General features: G+C 50.2%; 1 protein-coding gene across 1 annotated transcript in view; it reads left to right on the forward strand.

The window, feature by feature from the left end:
• The window catches only part of CDCP1 (CUB domain containing protein 1), a 45,910-nt gene that overhangs the window by 9,788 nt on the left and 14,888 nt on the right, over positions 1-21,234 (forward strand). Inside the window, exon 2 of the mRNA XM_040994983.1 lies at positions 18,341-18,550. Within this exon, the coding sequence (XP_040850917.1) occupies positions 18,341-18,550 (210 nt within the window). The remainder of the gene's footprint in view (positions 1-18,340; positions 18,551-21,234) is intronic.

The following is a 21,234-nucleotide window of genomic DNA, read 5'->3' on the forward strand; positions in this document are numbered from 1 at the left end:
AACAACTAAAAGCTGCAAGAAACTGTTTTCAGTGACACCAGAACAAGTGCGAGCAAGTCCCTGTACACGTGAAGTTCCATCTTGCCACGGAACTGACCAGACCGGTTCCATACCAGCGAAATGCCATGCCTGGTTACACATGTGAGTGCCAAACATGCATGTGAATGCCCAGCAGGCTTCTGAGGCTTGCAGCTACCTTGGAGATCAAGGGTTAGAAACCATGACTGGGCTGTAGGGTACCGCTGCAGGAAACCAGAGAAGGGGAGCCAGGCAGGAGGCTCACTGCAGAACTGGCCCGGGAGCAGCTGACAGCCTGACCAGGTGCTTCAGCCTGCGGCTCCCTCTGCCCCCGGTGAGATTTCCATCTTGGCAGAACATAGCAGGTGTTCTCCAGATTGCAAACAGTGCGTTGGATGGTCTTGCGGAAGCAGCACCCCAGTCTAGCAAGCCCCACCCTCCTAGATAACATCTCCCAGGCTTGTAGGCCTCTGCCCCTCTCTGGGGAGCAGCTACAACCCAAGTTCCAGGCAGCAGCCTGCAGCACTGGGGAAGGTGTGTCCCATCGGTACCTTCACACTCTAGGTAAACTCAGGCTCCTCCTGGCCCCACCCCAGTCACTCGAGACTGGAATTGAGCCACACACCCATCTTTGGATACCAGTAAGATAAAATATGCAGTGTGTAAGCAGTAGACTTCTAAGCAGCTGGTAAAGGATAAGCTATTTCTCTGTAAACTAGTGAGGCGTAATCCACAATAATTACACTAGTTAGGGACTTCCAGGAGTTGGTAGAAAATGAAATGAAAAGATAAATTTATCTTGGTGCAAAAAATTTTGATGACCATGTATATTTTTCTCGTAATACACACTTTCTGTGACCCCTGTGAAGGGCCTTTGTATACATGGGTTAGGGATTAGAACTGGTGCCCATGTGGGAACCCGGCGCGTTCAAGGCAAGGACTTTAGCCACTAGGCCACTGTGCCGGGCCCAGAATATTTTTTAAATAGAAAGAAATTCCAAGTCAATTATAACAGCGAATTGTTTTGGTGCATTAAAATGTTCCACAGGTATAAGAAAAAAGTTTGTATGCTTGGTGGTATAGAAGACATAGTGTCAGCACTGGCATTGCAGCATAGCAGGTTAAGCTGCTACCGATAGCACCTACATCCCCTCTGGGCTCCGGTTCAAGTCCTTGCTGCTTCACTAGGATCCAGCATCCTGCTCATGCACCTGGAGAAGCAGGGGAGGATGGTCCAAGTGTTTGGATCCCTGCCACCCACGTGGGAGACCCAGAAGAAGCTCCTGGCTCTTTACTTTGGCTTGGCCTTGCCCTGGCCTTTGTGGCCATCTGGAGAATGAGCCAGCGGACGGAAGCCCTTTGTGTCTGGCTCTCCTTCTCTCTAAATCTGTCTTTCCAATAATAATAATAATAAAAAAGAATAGAATGTCTTGAAAAAATATAGCCCAATCCTATATCATTTTGGTTAAGGAAAAAAAAAAAGTCCTATTCATTCTACTGATATTGCATACCTCTGGTGCTTCTAGCTCCGAAGACTCACCAGCTACAAGGGGCATCCAGCTTGTTTGGAGCTGGGGTATAGGACTTGGTGGCCTTTGGGCCATGGCCTCATTCTGTTTGATGTGGTTTCAGAAAAGCTAAATTTTCAAGTACTCGGTAGAGCATGCAGCTTGTGACTCAATAGACACCTTTTTTTCTGCACTGCCTGTTTCACTTGGGCTTGCCACACTGTCCAGTGTGATAAGCACAGCGGAAGACCCGTATGGAAGAATTGTGTGCAAGGTGGCCAGGAAGCTTCTGTAGGCTGGAAAAGAAAAGGGGGGATATACGAGGTTCTCTGTGTGAGGTCTGTGAGACATCACACACACCAGTGAGGCAGACCCTGGATCCGGCACTCATGACTAGTCATTCCACAGTGTTGTTTTGGTATTTACAAAAGGTTTTAGGGGCCAGCCTTGTGGCTCAGTGAGTTAAGCCACTACTCGAAATGCCAGAATCCTGTATCAGAGGGACATTCAAGTCCCAACGGGCCCACTTCTGACGTAGGGAGAGCTTGTATGCCTTGGGAAACAGTGGCTGATCCCACAAGTTCTTGGGTTCCTGCTACAAACAGGGAGACCCACCCTGTTCCTTCTCTTCCACCACCAGCACATTGTCTTCTGGAGTTAGCCTTCTCCATCCAGCGTCTTTGGTCCCTTTACTTGACTTTTTGCCTTCCTGAACTTTTGGCATCATCATCTTAAGCTCACAGGTTAGTCCCGACAGCGCCATGGGCCACGTGCCAGTAATGGCCATCTTCGCTGATATAGCTTCTTCCTTAATGATTGCTGTCTCGATAAAGGACTTCATTCATGATGGCTGACCGCTTGTAATGACTGTGCTTCACCTTCTGTGACAGCCGTCCTTGTGTATATATCTTCCGTAATGACCACACTTGTTGAGACAGAATTTGCCATCATGACCTGTCTCGTGTACTTAACTCTGCCATAATAACAGACTGATAGAGCGGATCCACATTGGCTGTCCTCATTGGCTTAGCACCTCCTGGGACTGCCCGTCACCTCGAGATGAGGACACTGTGCACCTCCCTGGCGCTGATGACCTCATGGCCAGTGCCACCCTCTTGTACTGACCTCTTCACCCTGGACTGCGTTGTGCCTGAGGACTCGTGCTACTGATCTGGCCCCTGTTCATTTTAAGAGTTGTCATTTGAAAATGCATTCCTCATCCTGGTTTGTGCTGGCTGCTCCCCTCCCATCCGTACTTTGGGATTTCTGGACACAACAACAGCAGAAAGGGGGCTTTAAACTGTAGGAGGCATTCCCAGTTGGCCCCACCCTGACCCCTCGGGTAGTGACGTCTCACACTTCCCTAGCCTTTGCAGTTAAGGGACAGATAGACCCAAGCCCCCCACCACCCAGAATGCTTTCCTCTCAGCCCCCTCCCCACACACGCACCCTCTGCCAGCTCCATCCTTCAGCGTCACTGCACGTCCTGACCAGAGGGCACACCTGATTTGGGACTATGAATCTCCACAATAGATCTCCCCCTTCCTTCTCAAAGCCTTGTCTCATCTCAGCCACTTTGTTATAGGGACCAGATGCTGACTAATGCTCTCCAGCGCGTTTTAAATATCTTCCTAGTTGTTCTGTCCCACTTCTGAAAAGGCTATCTCCAATTACATTACAGCTGCCCTAACAGCAGTCCAGCTTGGGTGGGGAAGAAGGCAGGTTCAGCATCGCAAACCGTACTTTGTGTTTATCCAAACTGTGTTTTGTTTTTTTTTTTTAAATATTATCTGAAAGCCAGAGTTACAGAAAGAGACAGAGAAGGGAGAGAGTAGATGAACAAGCTTTCATTTCCTGGAACACTCCACACATGTTCACAGTAGCCAGGAGCTTCAGCAGTGTGTCCCCCATGGGTGACAGGGCCCACATACTTGGGCCATCCTCCTTTGCTTTCCTAGGCACTTCAGCAGGGAGCTGGATTGGAAACGGAGCAGCCAGGATTTGAACCAGCACCCATACTGGATGCTGGTACTGCAGGCATTAACTGTGCTTGCTATCCCATAGCACCAGTACCCCCTGTACAAAGCTCTTTTCATAAACAGCCAAGTGTCAGAAAAGACGCTCCATCTTTCCTGAACCCTGTCTACTTGGTGTTCTGTGTTAATTTTTCACTGCTGCAGGACCAGGTGTCCCCAGTGCTGGTGTCTCTGCATGTCTGTTGGTCGAGAGCGCAGGGATGCTCAGTGTGAATGGCCCATCTGCTTGGGGTCTCTTGAAGCCCTTAACACGCTGGCACTGGTGGCCCTCCTCTGAGCACAGCAGTGGGGGTAGTGCCGGTCTCCATGCTGAGCGGTCATAGGGGTCCTGACTCCTCATATGCCGTCAAGCAAGGCCACACTCCACTTCCAGGGGCCCCTCTGTCTTCAGAACCAGCTGTAGAGACTCCATTCCTCTGAATCCCTCTCATGTCCTTTCTCCAGGAAAAACCCGTCTCTTCAAGGGTTAACTGCGGCAGCCACACTCAGCCAGACCGATCTCCCAGCCTAGCCCATCAGGGCCCCTCCCACACATTGCTGCCTCTGAAGAGTATCTGAGTTGTGTTCCCCATGCCTCCACGCTGTGGTGGCTCTGGGGTGTTTGTCCCTTCCAGGGTGGCAATGATAGTGACCTTCAGGAATTGGGCATCTGCCGTGGTCAGAGAAGAAAAACCTGTCATCCGGGGAGGTGTCTCCAGAGTGGCCCAGCCAGAGCTGAGTTAACTGGCAAAGGAAGCAACCGTGTTACTCATGATGGCTGAGTGATTGGGGCCCCCGGAACCTTCTCTGCGGCTCCCTCCTCCCTCGGGAGTGGATTTCCCAAGCTGCAGGCTGAGCAAAACCAAAAGTGGATGTTTCAGTAATGAAGCATTTCCCTGCCACTACCCGCCACACCCTGTGTTGAACGGTAGCTTTCGTTGGGTGACGAATAGAGAACTGGCCCATGGAACCTTCTAGAAAAGCCCTTTTTATTTAAGGAATAAGCTACTGTTGAATTGAATCAGCTCATGACTTATATTCAGACAAGTAAGGAAATTTTTGTTGTTGTTTTTAATAATTTTCCTATTTGCCAAGGAGTGCAGTCCTGTCTGGCCAGCCAGTCCACCCAGCCCGATCACTTGTTCAGTCAATAGCCTCGAGAAACAGGCAGGAAGTCCTGAGAGGAGGTATTGAATAGGGTGCAGGTGTGTGACCAGGTTATCATCAACTTGTCAGGAAAATTCTCCCTCTTTAAAAAAAAGAGAGCCAACACAGAGCCAGGTGCTTCCTCCAGGTCTTCCATGTGGATAAAGAGTGCCAAGGCTTGGGGTCTTCCTCTACTGCCTTCCCAGGCTACAAGCAGGGAGTTAGATGGGAAATGGAGCAGCCAGGACATGAACCAGCACTCATATAGGATCCAGTACTTCCAAGGTGAGGATTTAGGTGCTAGACCACCACGCCAGACCCTAAATGCTCCCTCTTGTTTTCCAAAACCTTTGCCATCTTTTGAGTTTTCCTATTATTGGCATCGCTGTAGTTGGAAGAAGAGTCTGTCTCACTGACTTGGAGGGATTATGATATTCATGTATGAATCAGAGGCTTGCTACTCATCAGTTCTCGATTTCATCCTTGCCTGTGTTGTACAAAGTGGAAAAAGGGCAAATACAAAAGGACAGAAACTGTGTGATTACACCTTATCTAGAAGTCAGTTTTGTAGACAAAGAAAGCAGTCTTAGTGGCCAGGAATAGAACTGCATGCATCAGGGTCTCCCACGTGGGCAGCTAGAACCCAGACACTTGAGCCATGACCTGCTGCCTACCAGGGTACATATCAGGAAGCAGGGTCTCCAACCAGGCACCGTGGCATGGGCTGTGGGCATCTCAAACAGAGCTTAACCACTGCGCCATCCTCCCCATGCTCAACTGGATGATGTTTACATGATTGAGAAGGATGTATACCCATTGATTAGGATCAAGGAATGGGGGAAAGTGGATGAGACAATTGTTTCCTTTTTTTTTTTTTTTTGTTTTCCGTCCTGTATCTGGAGAAGGGAGGAGAAAAGGGAAGAGGGCTGCTGCCAGCATCCTAACCATATTAGTGTCCAGGGAAGTGGGATGGCCATTCAGTGTCATCCTAGGGTTCCTAGTGGGTGGGAGCATGTTCCGAGAGTACTGCTTAAGTGGTTTCAGTAGTTCTGAGGTGTTATTAATTTCATTATTCCAAGGTGGAGGAAATCCTTCCAAGATCTTTTGGCCGATTTAGTCTACCCTGTAGTCTCCACTCACCCAGATACTTGCTGTCAAAGCATGGCCTGGAGAGTTGTCCAGTTTGTTCTGCCATCCAAGGTACTTGCTGTCCTCTGCAGGCCTCAGTGTTAGGTCCCCCATGTGCATTTGCGCATGCTGTCTACTGCACAGGCTTCGGCAAACAAGGAGGCCCAGTTCTGACACATGCACTTCACAATCAGATCACAGATCCTGTGGTTTTTCTCCATGGTTGGAGTTTTGAGACCAGCAGTCCAGTTGACCAGGGTTGAGGGGAGTTCCCCAAAGAAACCTTATCAGAGGTGACCCCAGACCTGACTCTTGTGTGTACTGGCTAGTGCGGGGTTCAGCTCAGTCTGTCACCCAGACCAGCCTAGACACACACTGGCTGCTCTTTGACTTTTTAAAACAATAATTTAAAAAGGGTGAAGCATTCCTTCTCAGAACTTCTAAGGTTTGCCATGCAGATCCTCCAGTGTGACTCTAATGGCACACCGTCTCTCTGCCCAAAGGGACATGACCCACCCCCCAAACTCCTGCTTTTAGGGACAGCCCCCAGGATCCTCCCCTACCTCTCAGAACTCACTTCCTGCATACAAGGAAGGACTGCTTCATCAGAAGCCAGCAGGTTTTTCTCCCCTATGATCAGAATTGTGCAAGAATTGATTCTGCATGGCCAGTGCTGGGAGCTCTGCAGAACCTAGATGCTCAAAGGCAGAGGAGGGACCCCAGGCCCAGCTGAGAAGGGAACCCGATGCCCAGCTCTGTGCAGGCACAGATGGGGCTCAGGATGGTCCGATGCATGCCAGAGGGCCAGCGAGAAGACTTGAACTTATCAGTCCTTGGAGAAAGTTTGAAGCAGTCATGGCTTAGATCTTTTCTACAGTGGGGAATTGTGTTTCGTGGGAACTATTCAAACCACCTGTCATCATTTTCCTTTGTAGGTTCAAAGACACTTGAGACGTTAGGAATGAATGGGTTTTCTGAGTCTTTTTTATAAAGTGCATAAATCCTAAATGCATAGTTTATTACCTCTTATTTATACAGTCCCTTAATGATGGGGACATAGGCTGAGAACTGTGTTACTGGGTGACTTGTCACTGGGCAAACACCACTAGGTGTGTTGTCACTGTGCTTACACAAACTAGAACAGACACATCATCACTGGGAACACAGTCTTACAGGATCACCATGGTACATGGTGTGGTGTGTGTATGGTGTGCATGTAACAGGTGTTACATATATGTGCATAGTGTGTGATGTGTGTAGTAAATACGTGGTGGCATGGTATATGTGTGTGAGTGAGTGATGTATGTCTTGTAGCTATCCCCAGGTCAAGATCTGGAATTTTTCAGGGCTGCAGAAGTTTTTCTCTTGCCCATTACCAGCCAGTTTCTATGCAAGTATGGATTCGTTGTTTCTCTTTGAATCTTCTACAGATAAACTCGTACAACATAAAGTCACCACTTTCTCTCTCTCTCTCTCTCTCTCTCTCTCTCACACACACACACACACACTTCCCCAGCAGCTTTTTGTAAGAAGTTCTTGAACAGCTGTTGAACTGTGATGACAAAGTTGGAAAATGGACTGATGGAGTCTGGGGCGAGGGGAGCCTTGGAGGAAGCAGCATCTATAACTGCCCGACACGCAGCAGGGCAGGAGTGGGAGCTGCGGTGGGTCTGTCTGTGTGGGTCAGCAGCGTGGGGTGTTGGGGCTGTTCGGTGTACTCCTGTGACTCCTCCCTCTCCTTCTTGTAACTTTGGTGGTCTTGGCTCACACTTCAAGGTTGCACATAAAGCATATCTTTGTAACATCTCCTGGCATGTTAATGTGATTTAAAGGAGCCCTGCAGTGTGCTAGCATATCAACCCTGAATTATTTACAATGGTCATAAACCAAGTTAGATTTGTTTAATTCCGCCATTCCCATTTCCAAAGTCTGTTGCTGTGCAGCTTTCTTGGCTCCATGGTCGTCTTAGAGCTCATTTCTCCATCCAGTGCGGTTTGACTCCACTAGTAACTGTACATCCAGTCCTCATGCTGGTATGGCCAGAGGCTTTCCAGTGGCCACACTCTCCAAGAAGTTAATGAATCAGTATGTCTGTGTGCTGGACACTGTGACCCTGACAGGCCAGACAGGTCCACAGTCTGGCCAGGGCTGATGGAAGTAGGGTGAGGATGGGGCAGGGAGGGGGAGGTCTCTAACCTGGCTTATCTTCTGATCAGATGTAGAACAGAAGGGTCTGAGTGGCTCCATGCAAGTCCGCCACCACTTTGGGAAATGACTGAAACCACAAGCCCCGCAGACCAATGACACATGTGCCAGGCATTACTTGGGAAGAAGGTTCTGTTACTGTAAAGAACAAATAAATGGCTTGCATTGTTGCATGTGTGTTTCCTTCCTAAGGAACTTGGCACTGAAGAGTCCAGAGTGGCAGGATGCACCCACAGCACCCTGTTTTGATCAAATCTTTACAACAATTTGGGCCAAGCATGGGTGCAGGCGGTTCCTTTAAACTGGCCATTGGGACTTGGCTTTTCTGCTGTCTTCTGTGATTGCTGTGAGAGCCATGGAGATAGAAATAGCAAACTTTTTTTTTAACATGTAGTTGATCAATGTGGCAAGGATTGAAGGTTAAGGGAAAATGGGTGAGATCATTGTTTCCATTTTTCTTTTTCTTCCTCCTGTGTCTGGGGGAAGAGGTGAAACAAGTGGAAAAGCTGCACCCAGCCTCCCAACTGCCCCAGTACCCCGAGGATGGGGAAAGGCCCCCCGATCAATATCAACCCAGGGTTCCCAATGTAGAGCATGTTCCAAGGGTTCTGCTTAAGTGGTTTCGATGGTTCTGAAGAGTAGCGAACATCTTAAGGGCACCATGAATCTCTTCCACGGTGTAATGGGAGCTTGATGCCTCTTGAGCCTTTGAGGTTCCTGGGTATGACTGAAAAGTCAGACTGACCTTGTTCATCTTTGTTCCTTGGTACCCAACTCGGATGGCAGCTTGTAGCAAAACTGCCTTGCATGACGAAGCTACCTCTGGGCTTTGCCTACTCTTGTTCTAGTCCCTCCAGCCTTCTGCCCTACCCGGCCCTCCCACTGGAGTGCATGTCCCAGTGCCACTCTGAATGAGAGTTTCCACTTGATCCCCCCCAAGTCCTTTCTGTAGAACTGAGGTTTGTGCCCAGTCCATCCTGGGAGCTCACAAATCATTGCAATGTTTTGTCTGGAGTTTTCCATGTGGCCTTTTCCTTTCGGGGTATGTGAGGCTGCAGTGGTGGGATGGCGGGCCAGCCACTGGTAGTGCCACGTCTTCAGTTGGAAGTACACCTACTAGGGATGTTGGAGAATAGATGGCCACCTCTCTGGCCATTCTCTTCCTTCTCTTCCAGCAGTAGCCCAAATCTCTCCTGGTCACACCCTGCTCCATCCCCCCCATAGGGATGCCTGGGAGGTGACCTTTAGCCTACTGCCCTGGGTTTCTAAGGAAGACAGTGAGTGATTTGCCCTGGTGTCTCAATAGGCTGCTACCCTGCTCCAAGCCAGCCTGGGAATCAGAGCACCAGAGTGAGAGTAGGGTGGTTAGCAGGTCTTGTTGGATCCAACTTGACCTTCAGATGGGTGAACATGTGGCTTACCTTCTAGCTCAGACACCCAGAAGGAGATGCTGGGGGAAGGTTTTTCTGTTCCAGGAAGACCTGCATGAAATTGACTCACCCATGGGGTCTGTGTTGGCCTATTGTTTTACCACGAGGTGAGCTGAGCTCTTTTTTTTTTAAATATTTATTTATTTTTATTGCAAGGTCAGATATACAGAGAGAAGAGACAGTGAGAAAGATCTTCCATCCGATGATTCACTCCCCAAGTGACCACAATGGCCAGTGCTGCGCAGATCCAAAGCCAGGAGTCAGGAACTTCTTCCGGGTCTTCCACATGAGTGCAGGGTCCCAAGGCTTTGGGCCGTCCTCGACTGCTTTCCCAGGCCACAAGCAGGGAGCTGGATGGGAAGCAGGACTTTCAGGATCAGAACTGGTGCCCACATGGGATCCCGGCGCGTTCAAGGAGAGGACTTTAGCGGCTAGGCCACCGCTTTGGGCCCCTGGCTGCTTTTCTTTGGCAGCCAGCTCGGCCGTGGTAATCTCCCTCGTCCACCTCTCCCCTCAGGCAGACCTCTGCACCGTGCCCATTTCCCTTCCCTGACACCAGAACACTTGCCAAAAATGTGCGAAAAAACAACCTCATCCCAAACACTTCAAGTGCCAGGGCACTGACATTTAAAGTTCAGGCCACACTTACAAGTGACATGGAGATGAAAACAGGCTTGTGTTGACACTGTGTGCCTGCTGGACCACTTTGAAGAATCATCTTTCCCTTTTGATATCCAGGGTCCCCCTGGGCACCCAGCAGGTTGGGTATTCTAGTTACCCCACCTGAGCTCACTCTGCGAGGTGGTGACCGTGGCACTTCTCGTATGTATGAGATGTGAGTGTGCTGCCTGGCACTCATGCTGTGTCCCTGGACTGGTGAACTGCACATGTTTCCTCCCCCGAGGAGATTAATTGGGCTGTGAGATGAATATTCCAATTCTTTCTTGGGTGACTGTAAGGAGTTAACTATTTCCAGGGAGGTGGTGAGACCTACACCGTGGGTTAAAGTCTACAAAGGGACATGGCCCGAGTTCATAACAGATGGATGTAAGATGTCTGAAGCAGTTTTGCCACATTGCCTAGGATTCCCTGACTAGAAAGACTCACAGGTGTGGTGCTGGGACATCGCTGTCATCTCCTGTACAGGGTTGTGTCGGTGGTGACCCAGGCCCCGTGTGGCCACCTGACAGCTTCCTTCACATGATATGAACAATCACATATCCTATCCTGCAGGGTGACAGGACCAGGCTTGGTAGAGTCCCTGAAGGTTTCCCAGGGGAATGGAGAGGTCACAGGTGCCAAGACAGAGCCAGGACGTTCCTGTTGACTCCTGAGCTCAGCAAACCTGGGACAGTGAAGTCACTTCTCCAAGCCTTCTCCGTGGGATGCTGGTCACATGAGTCAGCAGGTGGAGAAGGGCCTTAGCATTGAGCGAACAGCAGGGCGAGGCCATAGTGGGGGGAAGGTGGGTGAGGCATGCAGAAATGAAGGAGGCCCTCCCCCTTGCACAACCCTGGGAGGGAGTGCCCCCTAAACATTGGCACCTTCCCTGTCCCTCCCTCCAATCCATATTGATGCTCAGCCTGTCAGCTGGACAACGTCCAGCAATGCCCATCACTGGTACTAGTAGCCATGCTGTGCTGTCGTTAACTGTGTCAGCACCATGACAGCTAGTACTGAGTGCCTGCCTGGCGCCCTTCTAAGTATTTTATAGGGAGTCCCTCCTTTAGACCTGACTGGCATTCTTTACGATCCCAGATTGCAGTTGAAGGAAGTGAGCGGTGGAGGCTCTGGAATTTGCCCAAGGGAGCACCACAGGGGAGTGGTAGAGCCAGGAATACACCTGAGCCAGCCTCATTCTGTTGTTGTTGTTATTATTATTAAATTTGAGAAGCAGAGAGACAAACTGAGCTCTCATTGACTCGTGGTAGGAATCACTGGGGCTGGGTTAAAACCAGGAGACCAGAACCCAATCCTGTCTTCCATACTGGTAGCAGGGGATCACCAAGTTGAGGCATCGTGATGGCTTCCTAGGATCTGCCTTATTAAGAAACTAGAATCTGATGCTGCAGCTAGGGCTCCAACCCAGGCCTTCCCACAAGGGACATGGCATCTTAGCCTGTCTCAGAAACTTGTTCTAGAATCTGTGCTCTTACCCATTGCACAGAGCCCTACAAATGGGCTGGTCACTATGAGTCTGTGGCCAGCGAACAAGTCCATGTCCGCTTCTCCAGCCAGTCCTTCCCTGACCCCACAGTCTGCAGATCGACTCCTAAGGCACCTGCTGTTGCTGCCACCCATCCCATCTGACCCACCTCACTACTCACGAGTGGCACTACTCACTACTCATTGCTTACTTTTCAATGCCCTCTAAGTTGTACCTTCTTCATGAAGCCTCCTTTGACCACTGTTCCCCAACAGTTGGTGACGTCTGCCCACCTTGCCCATGTCTTCAATACCCTCAAGTTGCTGACTGCCTGATTTAGATCTGGTGGCAGACAGACTGGCACACGTGCATTTAACGTGAGTGAACTCAGCCCTTCCTGTTTGCAGGGTGTGAAGGTGGAGAGAGATCATTTGACTGGAATGAGTGTCCCCGGGGTAGCAATTTCTGTCACTTGCTGAGTGAGTACGCACCGCAACATCATAAAATGTCTCATCACAGTTGAACTGGCTGCTCAAAGCAAACTACAACTTCATCTTTGCATGGTTCCAAGGAGCAGGGATCCACGCATGGCAAGAGACATGCCCAGCTGCCAGGCCTGCTGTGACTGGAGAGAGGCTGGTCAGGGACAGGCAGCCTCCCAGAAGAGGACAGGGCTGTTTGGGCCCCACAAGCTTGCCCAGGAACTTGCCTCCCACACAGGCCGTGACCCAGGCACCCCACTGATTCAGCACTGATTCAGTCTGAGTTTCTGCATCTACCTGTGCCTCCCTCTGCCCCCAGACAAGCTGCCAGAGCTTGTTGGGTGTCTCTTTCCCCGCCAACCCCTTCAGCCCCATCGCTGCCACAGGAGCTGCTTGGTTCATTTTTATGGACAGAGAAAGTAGATAAAATCCAAGCCCGTGCTGCGCTGCCCCACCCTGAAGCCACACCCAGAATGAAATGATCAGTCTTGTAAATGATATTTGACCCGTCTGGGGGTTTGTCTCGTGGAATCCCCTTTCTTACATTGGTTTATTTTGCCGTAATCCAGACTTGCATAGAAGTAGGACAGCAAGGAGAAGCAGACTGATTAATGAATGGTGAATAATGGTGATTAAAACTGGTGGAAGTCCCCCGCCTGGCAAGGTGCTGTTGGGGCGGAAACCAGCACAGGCATCCAAATAAGGCAAGATCGGGAGGCAGCGGAGCTGTGAGTCATGAGCCCCCCGCCTGGTGCCTTGGAACCTTTGCCAAAGGCCTAAGCTGGGAGCCTCTGCACTCCCACAGTCTGCCAGACCCCGACCTCACACCGCGGTCTGGAGCGTGGGTTGCTGTTTCCCACAGCAGTAGAGTTTCCCCCAGATGAGAATTGATGAGGTCTCCAGTGTCTGTATGAGGAGCCTGAAGACAGATTAGAGAAGAAGGTACCCATTGGTGTCCTGGAAATCACGTTTATCATCAAATGACGGGACAGGCCAGGGGAGTCCGGGTGGAGATGTTTCCTGTTGCAAGGTGTAATTAACAGAGACATGGAGGAGAGGACAGACAGGCAAGTGAGGTGTTCTCCAACCCTGCTCTGCAATGATCTGATGGGCTTACAGGTCACTCCCCTCAAGCACTGGGGGGCGGGGGGACCTCGCTGTCATTTTTTGTTGTTGCTGTTGTTTCAGGGACACAAGTTATTGGGGTGGTGGGGCTTGCACAGTAACACCTTAACTCTCTCCCCTGCTCTGGCTGGCTTATTTGTCATTTCAGGTCATGTGGGTGCTTCATGCTTGCCTGTGAACCCTACTCCGACTTGCTTGATGTTTTTTCTGATCCTTGAGGCAGAAGCCAGCAGGGCGGTTGTTCAAGGCCCAGCTCTCTGGTGTGGGTGGCGGGGGGAGGATCCCTGAAGGTAGACATCGTGCATGTTGGGCTGCAGAACGTGCGGGATGGATGAGTGGGTCACTTTGAGTCAGAGCAAAGATGACGAGCGTGCACAGCAGTGAGTCATTTAACCCTGGCTGGTTGCAAAATGAATTTGCATGAAAATCTCAACCTGCAGCCTCTGGGCAGCTCCACGTGGAAAGTGATCCACTGGGTGCCTGTAGTCAGGAACTGTCAAGGTAGACCTGGGCCCTAGGGGCAGAAAGTCGGACAGAAGGAGAAGTTGAGAAGGAGACAGGAATTGATGATGGAGTTAATGCAGGCTGCAGCCCCAAGATCGATGTGGCTCCCAGCAATGGGGGTTGGAGAGTCAGAGGGGAGGCCAGTGCCACCGGCTCTGCAGAGATGGCTTCCAGTTGTTTTTCTGTGTGTAACATGTTGAGACGCCATGACCATTCCAGAAAGCACAGCTATAATCTCCAGGTTCCACACATACCTGACTGCTGGGTTTCTGCATGTGAATCTGGATCTACTTTTTCATTTTTTTAGAGTTATTTATTTTTATTTGAAAGTCAGAATTAGCAGGAAAGACAGAGATCTTCTGCTGATTCACTCCCCCAAAGGACCACAACGGCGGGAGCTGGGTGCGGTGGAGTCAAGGACAGGGCAGCTGTAGTTTTCTTTCAAGGTGTATGGGAACTGGAAGCATGGGCACCAGGCACTGTCGGGTCTGAGGCTCCTTCTGCCCTCCCATGAGGGCCCATCTCAGAACAGGGGAGATGGCAGCAGGTGGACAAGTCATGATGTCCTTGGTTGGAGTCAGTGGGGATGAATATAAGACTCAGGGTGGGATGACTGGGACCACCTGGCCAGAGGGCACTGCGCTGGGGGGTGACTGTTGAGCTGAGTCAGGGATGGCCTTCCTACCCCCACCCCCTCTAGAGAAGAAAGCATTTCTAGAATCAGGACCAGCATGAGCAGAGGCCCAGAGAAGAGAAGGATTTTGGTGTGTAAGGGCGGCCCAAGCACAGGGGCTGAGGCGGAGAGATAAGTTTTGTCCCCCAGAATGAAAACCTAGGCCCTCAACAGAGTCATGGAGCCGGTTGTGCTCTGAGAGCAGTCGCTGCCAGCCATAGCTGGGGATGCTTAGGACACCGGGTCACTTCCCTGCTGTCTCAGGTACCTGTCCCAGCAGAGAAAGCAGGCTTGTTCTGACCCCTCTCCCTCCTTTAAGGAGCAGAGGCCCCTGAGAGGACCCAGTTTTTATCTGGGGAAAAAATGTCTTAAGCCAGGTCAAAAGGTGAATGAGAAAGTGGGGGAAATATTTGCACAGTTCCCATTCCATGCAGGGGGTTTTTTTTTCCCTTTACTTTCTAAAGCTGTTGGCCGGTGGAGCTGGGACAGGATGTGCAAGGGTAGAGAGCATCCGAGAGTTGCACAGAGCATCCAAGTGCTTTACCACACACAGCTGCCAAGAGCAATGGTGTTGAAACATGGCTGCAGCCTTGTTTCTTGTCTCCCACAAAAGAAGAATTTTCATGCAGACAACTCTAGTTTGCAAGGCAAGATTTGTTTAAGAGAGTGCAAGCTCTCCTGCCATAGCGACAGGAGGGGGCTCCAAGGAAGGACAAACCCAAGGAAATGGTGTCTTTTATGCATCATCTCAGGGAGGGGGTTCACATGAGTCACCAAAAAGGCAGAAAGAAAAAAAAAACTCATTTGCAGTGGGCAACAGTGTCTGCCACCTCCCACAGACCACAGGCTTCCTCTGCCCATGCTGATGGTAAGCTGAAAGCTCAGGTGCCATCCCTGTGACATGATCCAGAGGTGAGATCAGTGTGAGCCACTGCTTCTTGATTTTGATATGACCACAACTCTGAGACATGGGGATTGATATGTTGATTTTGTCCCTTTGTTCTCCTTCAAGGGGGAAGGTGTTCCTGGAAGGGTAAGAAATGGGGGAAAGCACTATTTTGCATCTTAAAGGATAACTCTACCAGGAAACAGAGACCCTAGCTTCCTGTTACCTCATCTGAGTCCTCATAGTGGGAATGCAGTACGCTCTGTGGCCAGATGGACCCAGGCTCTCGCTCAGGGTGACCATGCAGGTGAAGTTAAAGCCCCTGACCAGCCAGGAACTGTGGAGGGAACTCAGCTGTCACTCAGTAGGTGTGAGGATGTATAGGGGGCTGTTTTCTGTTCTGGAACTGGAATGCTGTTTAAGAAGGAGGCTGCTGGGCCCAGTGTGATGGCTCAGATACAGGCTGAATCCTTGCCTTAAATGCACCAGGTTCTCATGGATGTCAGTTAGTGCCCTGGATGCACCACTTTCCATCTAGCTCCCTGCTTGTGACCTGGGAAAGTAGTAGAGAATGGGCCTTGGAACCCTGTACCCATGTGGGAGACTTGAAAGAAGCTCTTGACTCCTGGCTTTGGATTGGCTCAGCTCTGGCTGTTGTGGCTGCTTGGGGGATGAACCAGGATCTTTCTTCTGTCCTCTCTCTATCTTTCCAAGAAAATAAATATTGGGCCCGCCATGATAGCATAACGGTTAAGGTCCTCACCTTGAATGCACTGGGATCCCATATGGGCACCAGTTCTAATCCTGGCAGCCCCACTTCCCATCCAGCTCCCTGCTGTGGCCTGGGAAAGCAGTCAAGGACAGGCCAGAGCATTGAGACCCTGCACCCGCGTGGGAGATCTGGAAAGAAGTTCCTGGCTCCTGACTTCCGATCAGCGCAACACCGACTGTTGCAGCCACTTGGGGAGTGAATCATCGGATAAAAGTCTCTCCTCTCTGTACATCTGACTTTCCAATAAAAATAAATAAATCTTAAAAAAAAAGAGAGAGAGAGAAAATAAATAAATCTTAAGAAGCTGCTGGTTGATGTAGCGACAGATGTTGGCAGGTGAACATGAGCTTAAGAAGCCAGACACAAGAGTTGCCGCAGGTGCCCTTGACTCAAAGGGCTGGGAATTGGCGCTTTATAGTTTTCTGGGACTAAGACTGAAAAGACACTAAGGAACTTTGGGGAGTAATGGCAACAACCCTCTAGCTGGTGGTGTGTTTGTCAAGATTCTTAAAATATGTGGACCCTTTTTAAATATGTGTGAATTCTGCCTCAATAACATAAATTTAAAGAGCAACTTTCAAAAGGAAACAAAAGCGTTTGGTGAACTTGGCCATTCGTCCATCGCATATGGAGCACCTGCTGTTACAGGGGCTGTGTAACAGGGACCAACCCATCTCTGCACCAGAACGCAGTTCCACGGTGGCGCCGTCTCAGGCCCTCTATGTCTGTGCCAGCCCTTGGTTCCCTCCCTGGGATCCATCACATTATTCACAGCTCCCAGGCCATCAGCTGCTAAAATGCTTGTAGTCCGAGACCCAAGCTGGGCAGGGATGGGAGCTACTAGGAAGGAAGGCAGCCCTGTCGTTTTGGTCAGAGCAGTTGAAATTCAATACAGAAAGCAAAAGAGCCAGGAGATTGTCAGGCTAGAAACCAGTTCCCATCTCACTTGCTGGGTACTATTGACCTGGCTGTTTCTGCCATTTTTTTGCAGTAACATTGTTCTGCTATAACTTTCTAAATTCACTGATGCAATATGTTATTTCTGCAAGCCATTTCGTAGCTTTTGCTTTTTTCCCCTAAAATGTATTTCAGAATTAGATTGTTTGTCTCTTGGTTTACTCCTCAAGTGGCTGCAACAACCAAGGCTGAGTTGAAATAAAACAAGAAACCAGGAGTCTGATCCTGGTCTTTCACATGCAGCAGCTCAAGCACGTGAACCGTCCTTCACTGCTTTCCCAAGTGCATCAGCAGGGAGCTGGGTCAAAAGTGGAACAGCTGGGAGACAGCTGACACCCATATGGGATGCTGGTGCCAAAGGCCACACTTCAATGCCAGCCCCACCTAGCCCCTACTTCTGAATGAGTGTGTGTGTATGTGTGTGTGTACTGGACGAATGAAGTATCCAGGGCAGGGCCCACTGTCTGTGCACATCAGTGCGTCTACACTAGGATGCCTTCCATGCATGCATGCAGGTCCCTCTAGTCGCTTTGAGGAGCAATGTGATAGCTTCTCTAAATCGCTCCAGTTTGCTGCTGCAAAATGCCTGAGATTGGGTAATTTACAAAAAAAAAAAAGGTGTGGGAGGGAATTTCTTGTAAACAAAAAAGGTTGAAGGACATGGGTGCTGATGTCGCACAGGTCAGCAGGGTGATTGTATTCTGCTGTAAAAGAAATGGAAAGGCTGTTGGCCTGCTGTAATCGGTTTCTGATGTGTGTATGATCTGTGGAACTATTTGGCACCTCCTAAATTGTGCAGGCATTTCACGCTAAACCAAAACCTTGACTTATAGTGCTGGAGGCTCGGAAGGCCCCAAGCATGACACAGGTCCCTGCCTGGCCTCTGGTGAAACCTGTGCTGCATTGAAACACAGCAGAGGGCATCCCACAGCAGGTGGCCAGTGTGCACACCTGCATCTCCCTCCCTCTTATTAACCCGTGGACACCGCATCCCATCCAAGTTACCCCCAAAAGGCTCACTTCTGGGAACCACTAACGTGGGAAGCTGGAGGTGAGATTCCAGCACGTGACCTCTGGTGGGCGCTACACAGGGTGGGCTCTGCAGCCCGCTGCTCAGGCTGTGCGAAGTGCTTTTGAGGTTAGAGAAGCAAGTGACCACATAAGGGACAGATGTCCACATCCTACCAGCAGCAATATCCTGTTCTCACGTGGGATATTGGCACACCCGCTTCTCCAGCCCAGAAGGAGGGACGGGAGGGGTCAGAGGGGCTGCCCTGAACCAGCCAAAGGGGCATCAAGGCAGGCCCTGGTCACCCACTCACTTCCCATCCCTCACTTGTTTCAGGTGCTTCTGACATCAGTCTGCTGCCAGGCAGTGGCATCACCATTCGCATCCAGCTGGGGACCCCACCCCCGCCGGGGAAGTCCTGTTACATCACCATTGGGAAGAAGCAAGACACCACCCTGTCCATCAAGTCTGGAGAAAGGGTCGTCTTTGGCTTTAGTTGCCAGAAGCCAGAAAGCTACTTTGTCATGGAGATCCACAAGAGTGTTGGTGAGTATACCTGCCTACCGCCCCCACCGCTACCAACAACACCCTATCACTCCAGGTGAGCCACCAGGGCCACATCTCTGCCGTTTCCTGCCTCTCTTCCCACACTAAGACGCCCTCTCATGTTAGACAGAACAAGAAATAAAATTAAAAGGTAAACAGAAGTCAGCTTTATGCGTTAAGATGTTGCCTACAGGGGGTGGGGGAGCCAGCATGGTGGCCTAGCAGCTAAATTCCTCGCCTCACATGTGCTGGGATCCCATGTGGGCACCAGTTCTGATCCTGAAAGTCCTGCTTCCCATCAAGCTCCCTGCTTATGGCCTGGGAAAGCAGTGGAGGACAGCCCATAAGCCTTGGGACCCTGCACTCAGGTGGGAGACCCAGAAGAGCTCCTGGCTCCTGGCTTCGGATCGGTGCAGCTCCAGCCACTGCAGTCACTTGAGGAATGAATCAATGGATGGAAGATCTTCCTCTCTGTCTCTCCTCCTCTGTATATCTGACTTTGTAATAAAAATAAATAAATCTTAAAAAAAAAAAAAAAAAACATTGCCTACAATGCAGGCATCACATATGGGCCCTAGTTCAAGTCCCGGCTACTCTACTTCCCATCCAGCTCCCTGCTAATAATGCCTTGGAAAGCAATAGAAGATGGACCCTGTGGTCACATGGGAGACCTGAAATAAACTCCTAGTTCCTGGTTCTAGCCTCGCCCAGCCCCAGCCTGTTGCAGCCATTTAGGGAATGAGCCAACAGAGGTCAGTTGATATTGCCCTGGGCACAGTAGAGGTGTGGGGAGAGAACAACTGGGAGGCAGATTTTAAAGGAAAGAAATAGTTTGGTATAAGCATTGCAGTTTCCATGAACTCCTAAAATAGGGTACTATCTTTACTAACACGCAGTGTCTAATTTTAGCTGCGTTAGTCACTGTGTATTTAACCCTGTTTTATGGGTTCAGTGGCACAGCTCATTGGCAAGAGCTTGGCTTGACCAAACACAGCCTGGGCTTCTGGCCTAGGATTGTAGTATACTGACAAGAGCCTAGATACAAGTCACCTGGACCACTCTAAACAGATGGGAAGTATGGTGTAGGTGACATCAAGTTCTAAAATGTACTGAAATTCTCCCAGGAGCCCATTGTGAGTGCACAGGTCCCAGTAGGGCAGAAGCATCTGAGGTCACAGGTGGAGGCTGTCACACTTTTTAAATTCCTCCATGCTCCAGACAAAAAAAGACCTCACTGTCCCCTTCCCCTCTCTCCATCTCCCCCTTGGTAGAGGTGGGTTTTCTGCTTTGCTTTGAAAGGCTTAGGAAGTGAAGTGCATCCGGGGAGCCACAGTGGTGACTTGACACCAGCTGGGGAGCCACGAGACTGGAAGACGGCTCTGCATCCAGGTAGCAGACCTTCAGGGGAGCTGGGCCTTCAAGATGTACTCGGATTGGTGATGGATATATGGAAAAAAAGAATCATTTTGTCAAGATTTGTTTTTATTGAAACAGCAGATTTTTAGAGATAAGCAGAGACAAATATCTTCCATTTGCTGTTCATTCCCCAAATGCAGCAGCCCAGTAACATCCAAAGTTGAGCTGATCAGAAACCAGGAGCCTAGAGCTTCTTTCCACTTCTCCCATGCGGATGCAGGATCCCAAGGACTTGGGACCATCTTCTGCTACCTTCCTAGGTCATAAGCAGGAAGCTGGATGGGAAGTAGAACAGTGGGACATGAACTGACTCCTATATGGGAAGCTGGCACTGAAGTCAGATTAGGGTGTTATGCTACCATGCTCGCCTCAGAAGAACCATTTTTTAAAAGGTGGATTTGGGCCTGGCATGGTAGCCTAATGGCTAAAGTCCTTGCATTGTTTGTACCTGGATCTCATATGGGCACCGGATCAAGTCACAGCTTCCCCGTTTCCCATCCAGCTCCCTGCTTGTGGCCTGGGAAAACAGTTGAGGACGGCCCAAAGCCTTGGGACCCTGCACCCGTGTGGGAGACCAGGAAAAGGCCCTTGGCTCCTGGCTTTAGATCAGCCTCCTGCCATTGCACCCACTTGGGGGTGAACCAACAGACAGAAGATCTTCCTCTCTGTATATCTGACTTTCCGATAAAAATAAATAAATCTTTGTTTAAATAAGTAAAAGGTGTATTTGGGCCCTGTGTCTTAACAATGATGAAACCAGGACCTGCTCAAAATAGGGAGAGTAGAGGATCACACAGCAAAGACATGGTTGCAGACAGCCTGCCCTTTGGCTCCTAGTGAGGCCTGGTCAGCAGACCCCCCAGCTGGAATCCCAGGAACTTATCCTAGAAGCGCTAGCTTGATCAGAAGCAAGAAACACGGCAGCGAGGACCTGACCCCGTGTTCCTGTGGCTGCCAGCGTTGTGGGCAACAGCTTGACTCCGCTTGACTCCGTGTGCCACAAGGCTGGACCTGTGAGACTGGGATTTTTCTGAAATCGTTTCTTGAGATAGTGCAGTGCCCTTAGAGGAAAACTCAGCCCAGAGGCGGGCACGGTGTTAGCTGCAGCCCAGTCTGGGCCTGACCCCGCCAGGGACATTAAGAGTAGGACTGCATCCTAGATCGTATCACTTGAAGCAATGAAGCAAGGAGCCTGGGCATCTTGAACTCCTGAATTCAGCATTTATTGGCTAACTGCCCTAATTGGCTGCTGCTCTGCCCTCGGTGTC

Source organism: Ochotona curzoniae, unplaced genomic scaffold, assembly GCF_017591425.1.
Source record: "Ochotona curzoniae isolate NIBS_2020 unplaced genomic scaffold, NIBS_Ocur_1.0 contig_908, whole genome shotgun sequence".
NCBI lineage: Eukaryota > Metazoa > Chordata > Mammalia > Lagomorpha > Ochotonidae > Ochotona > Ochotona curzoniae.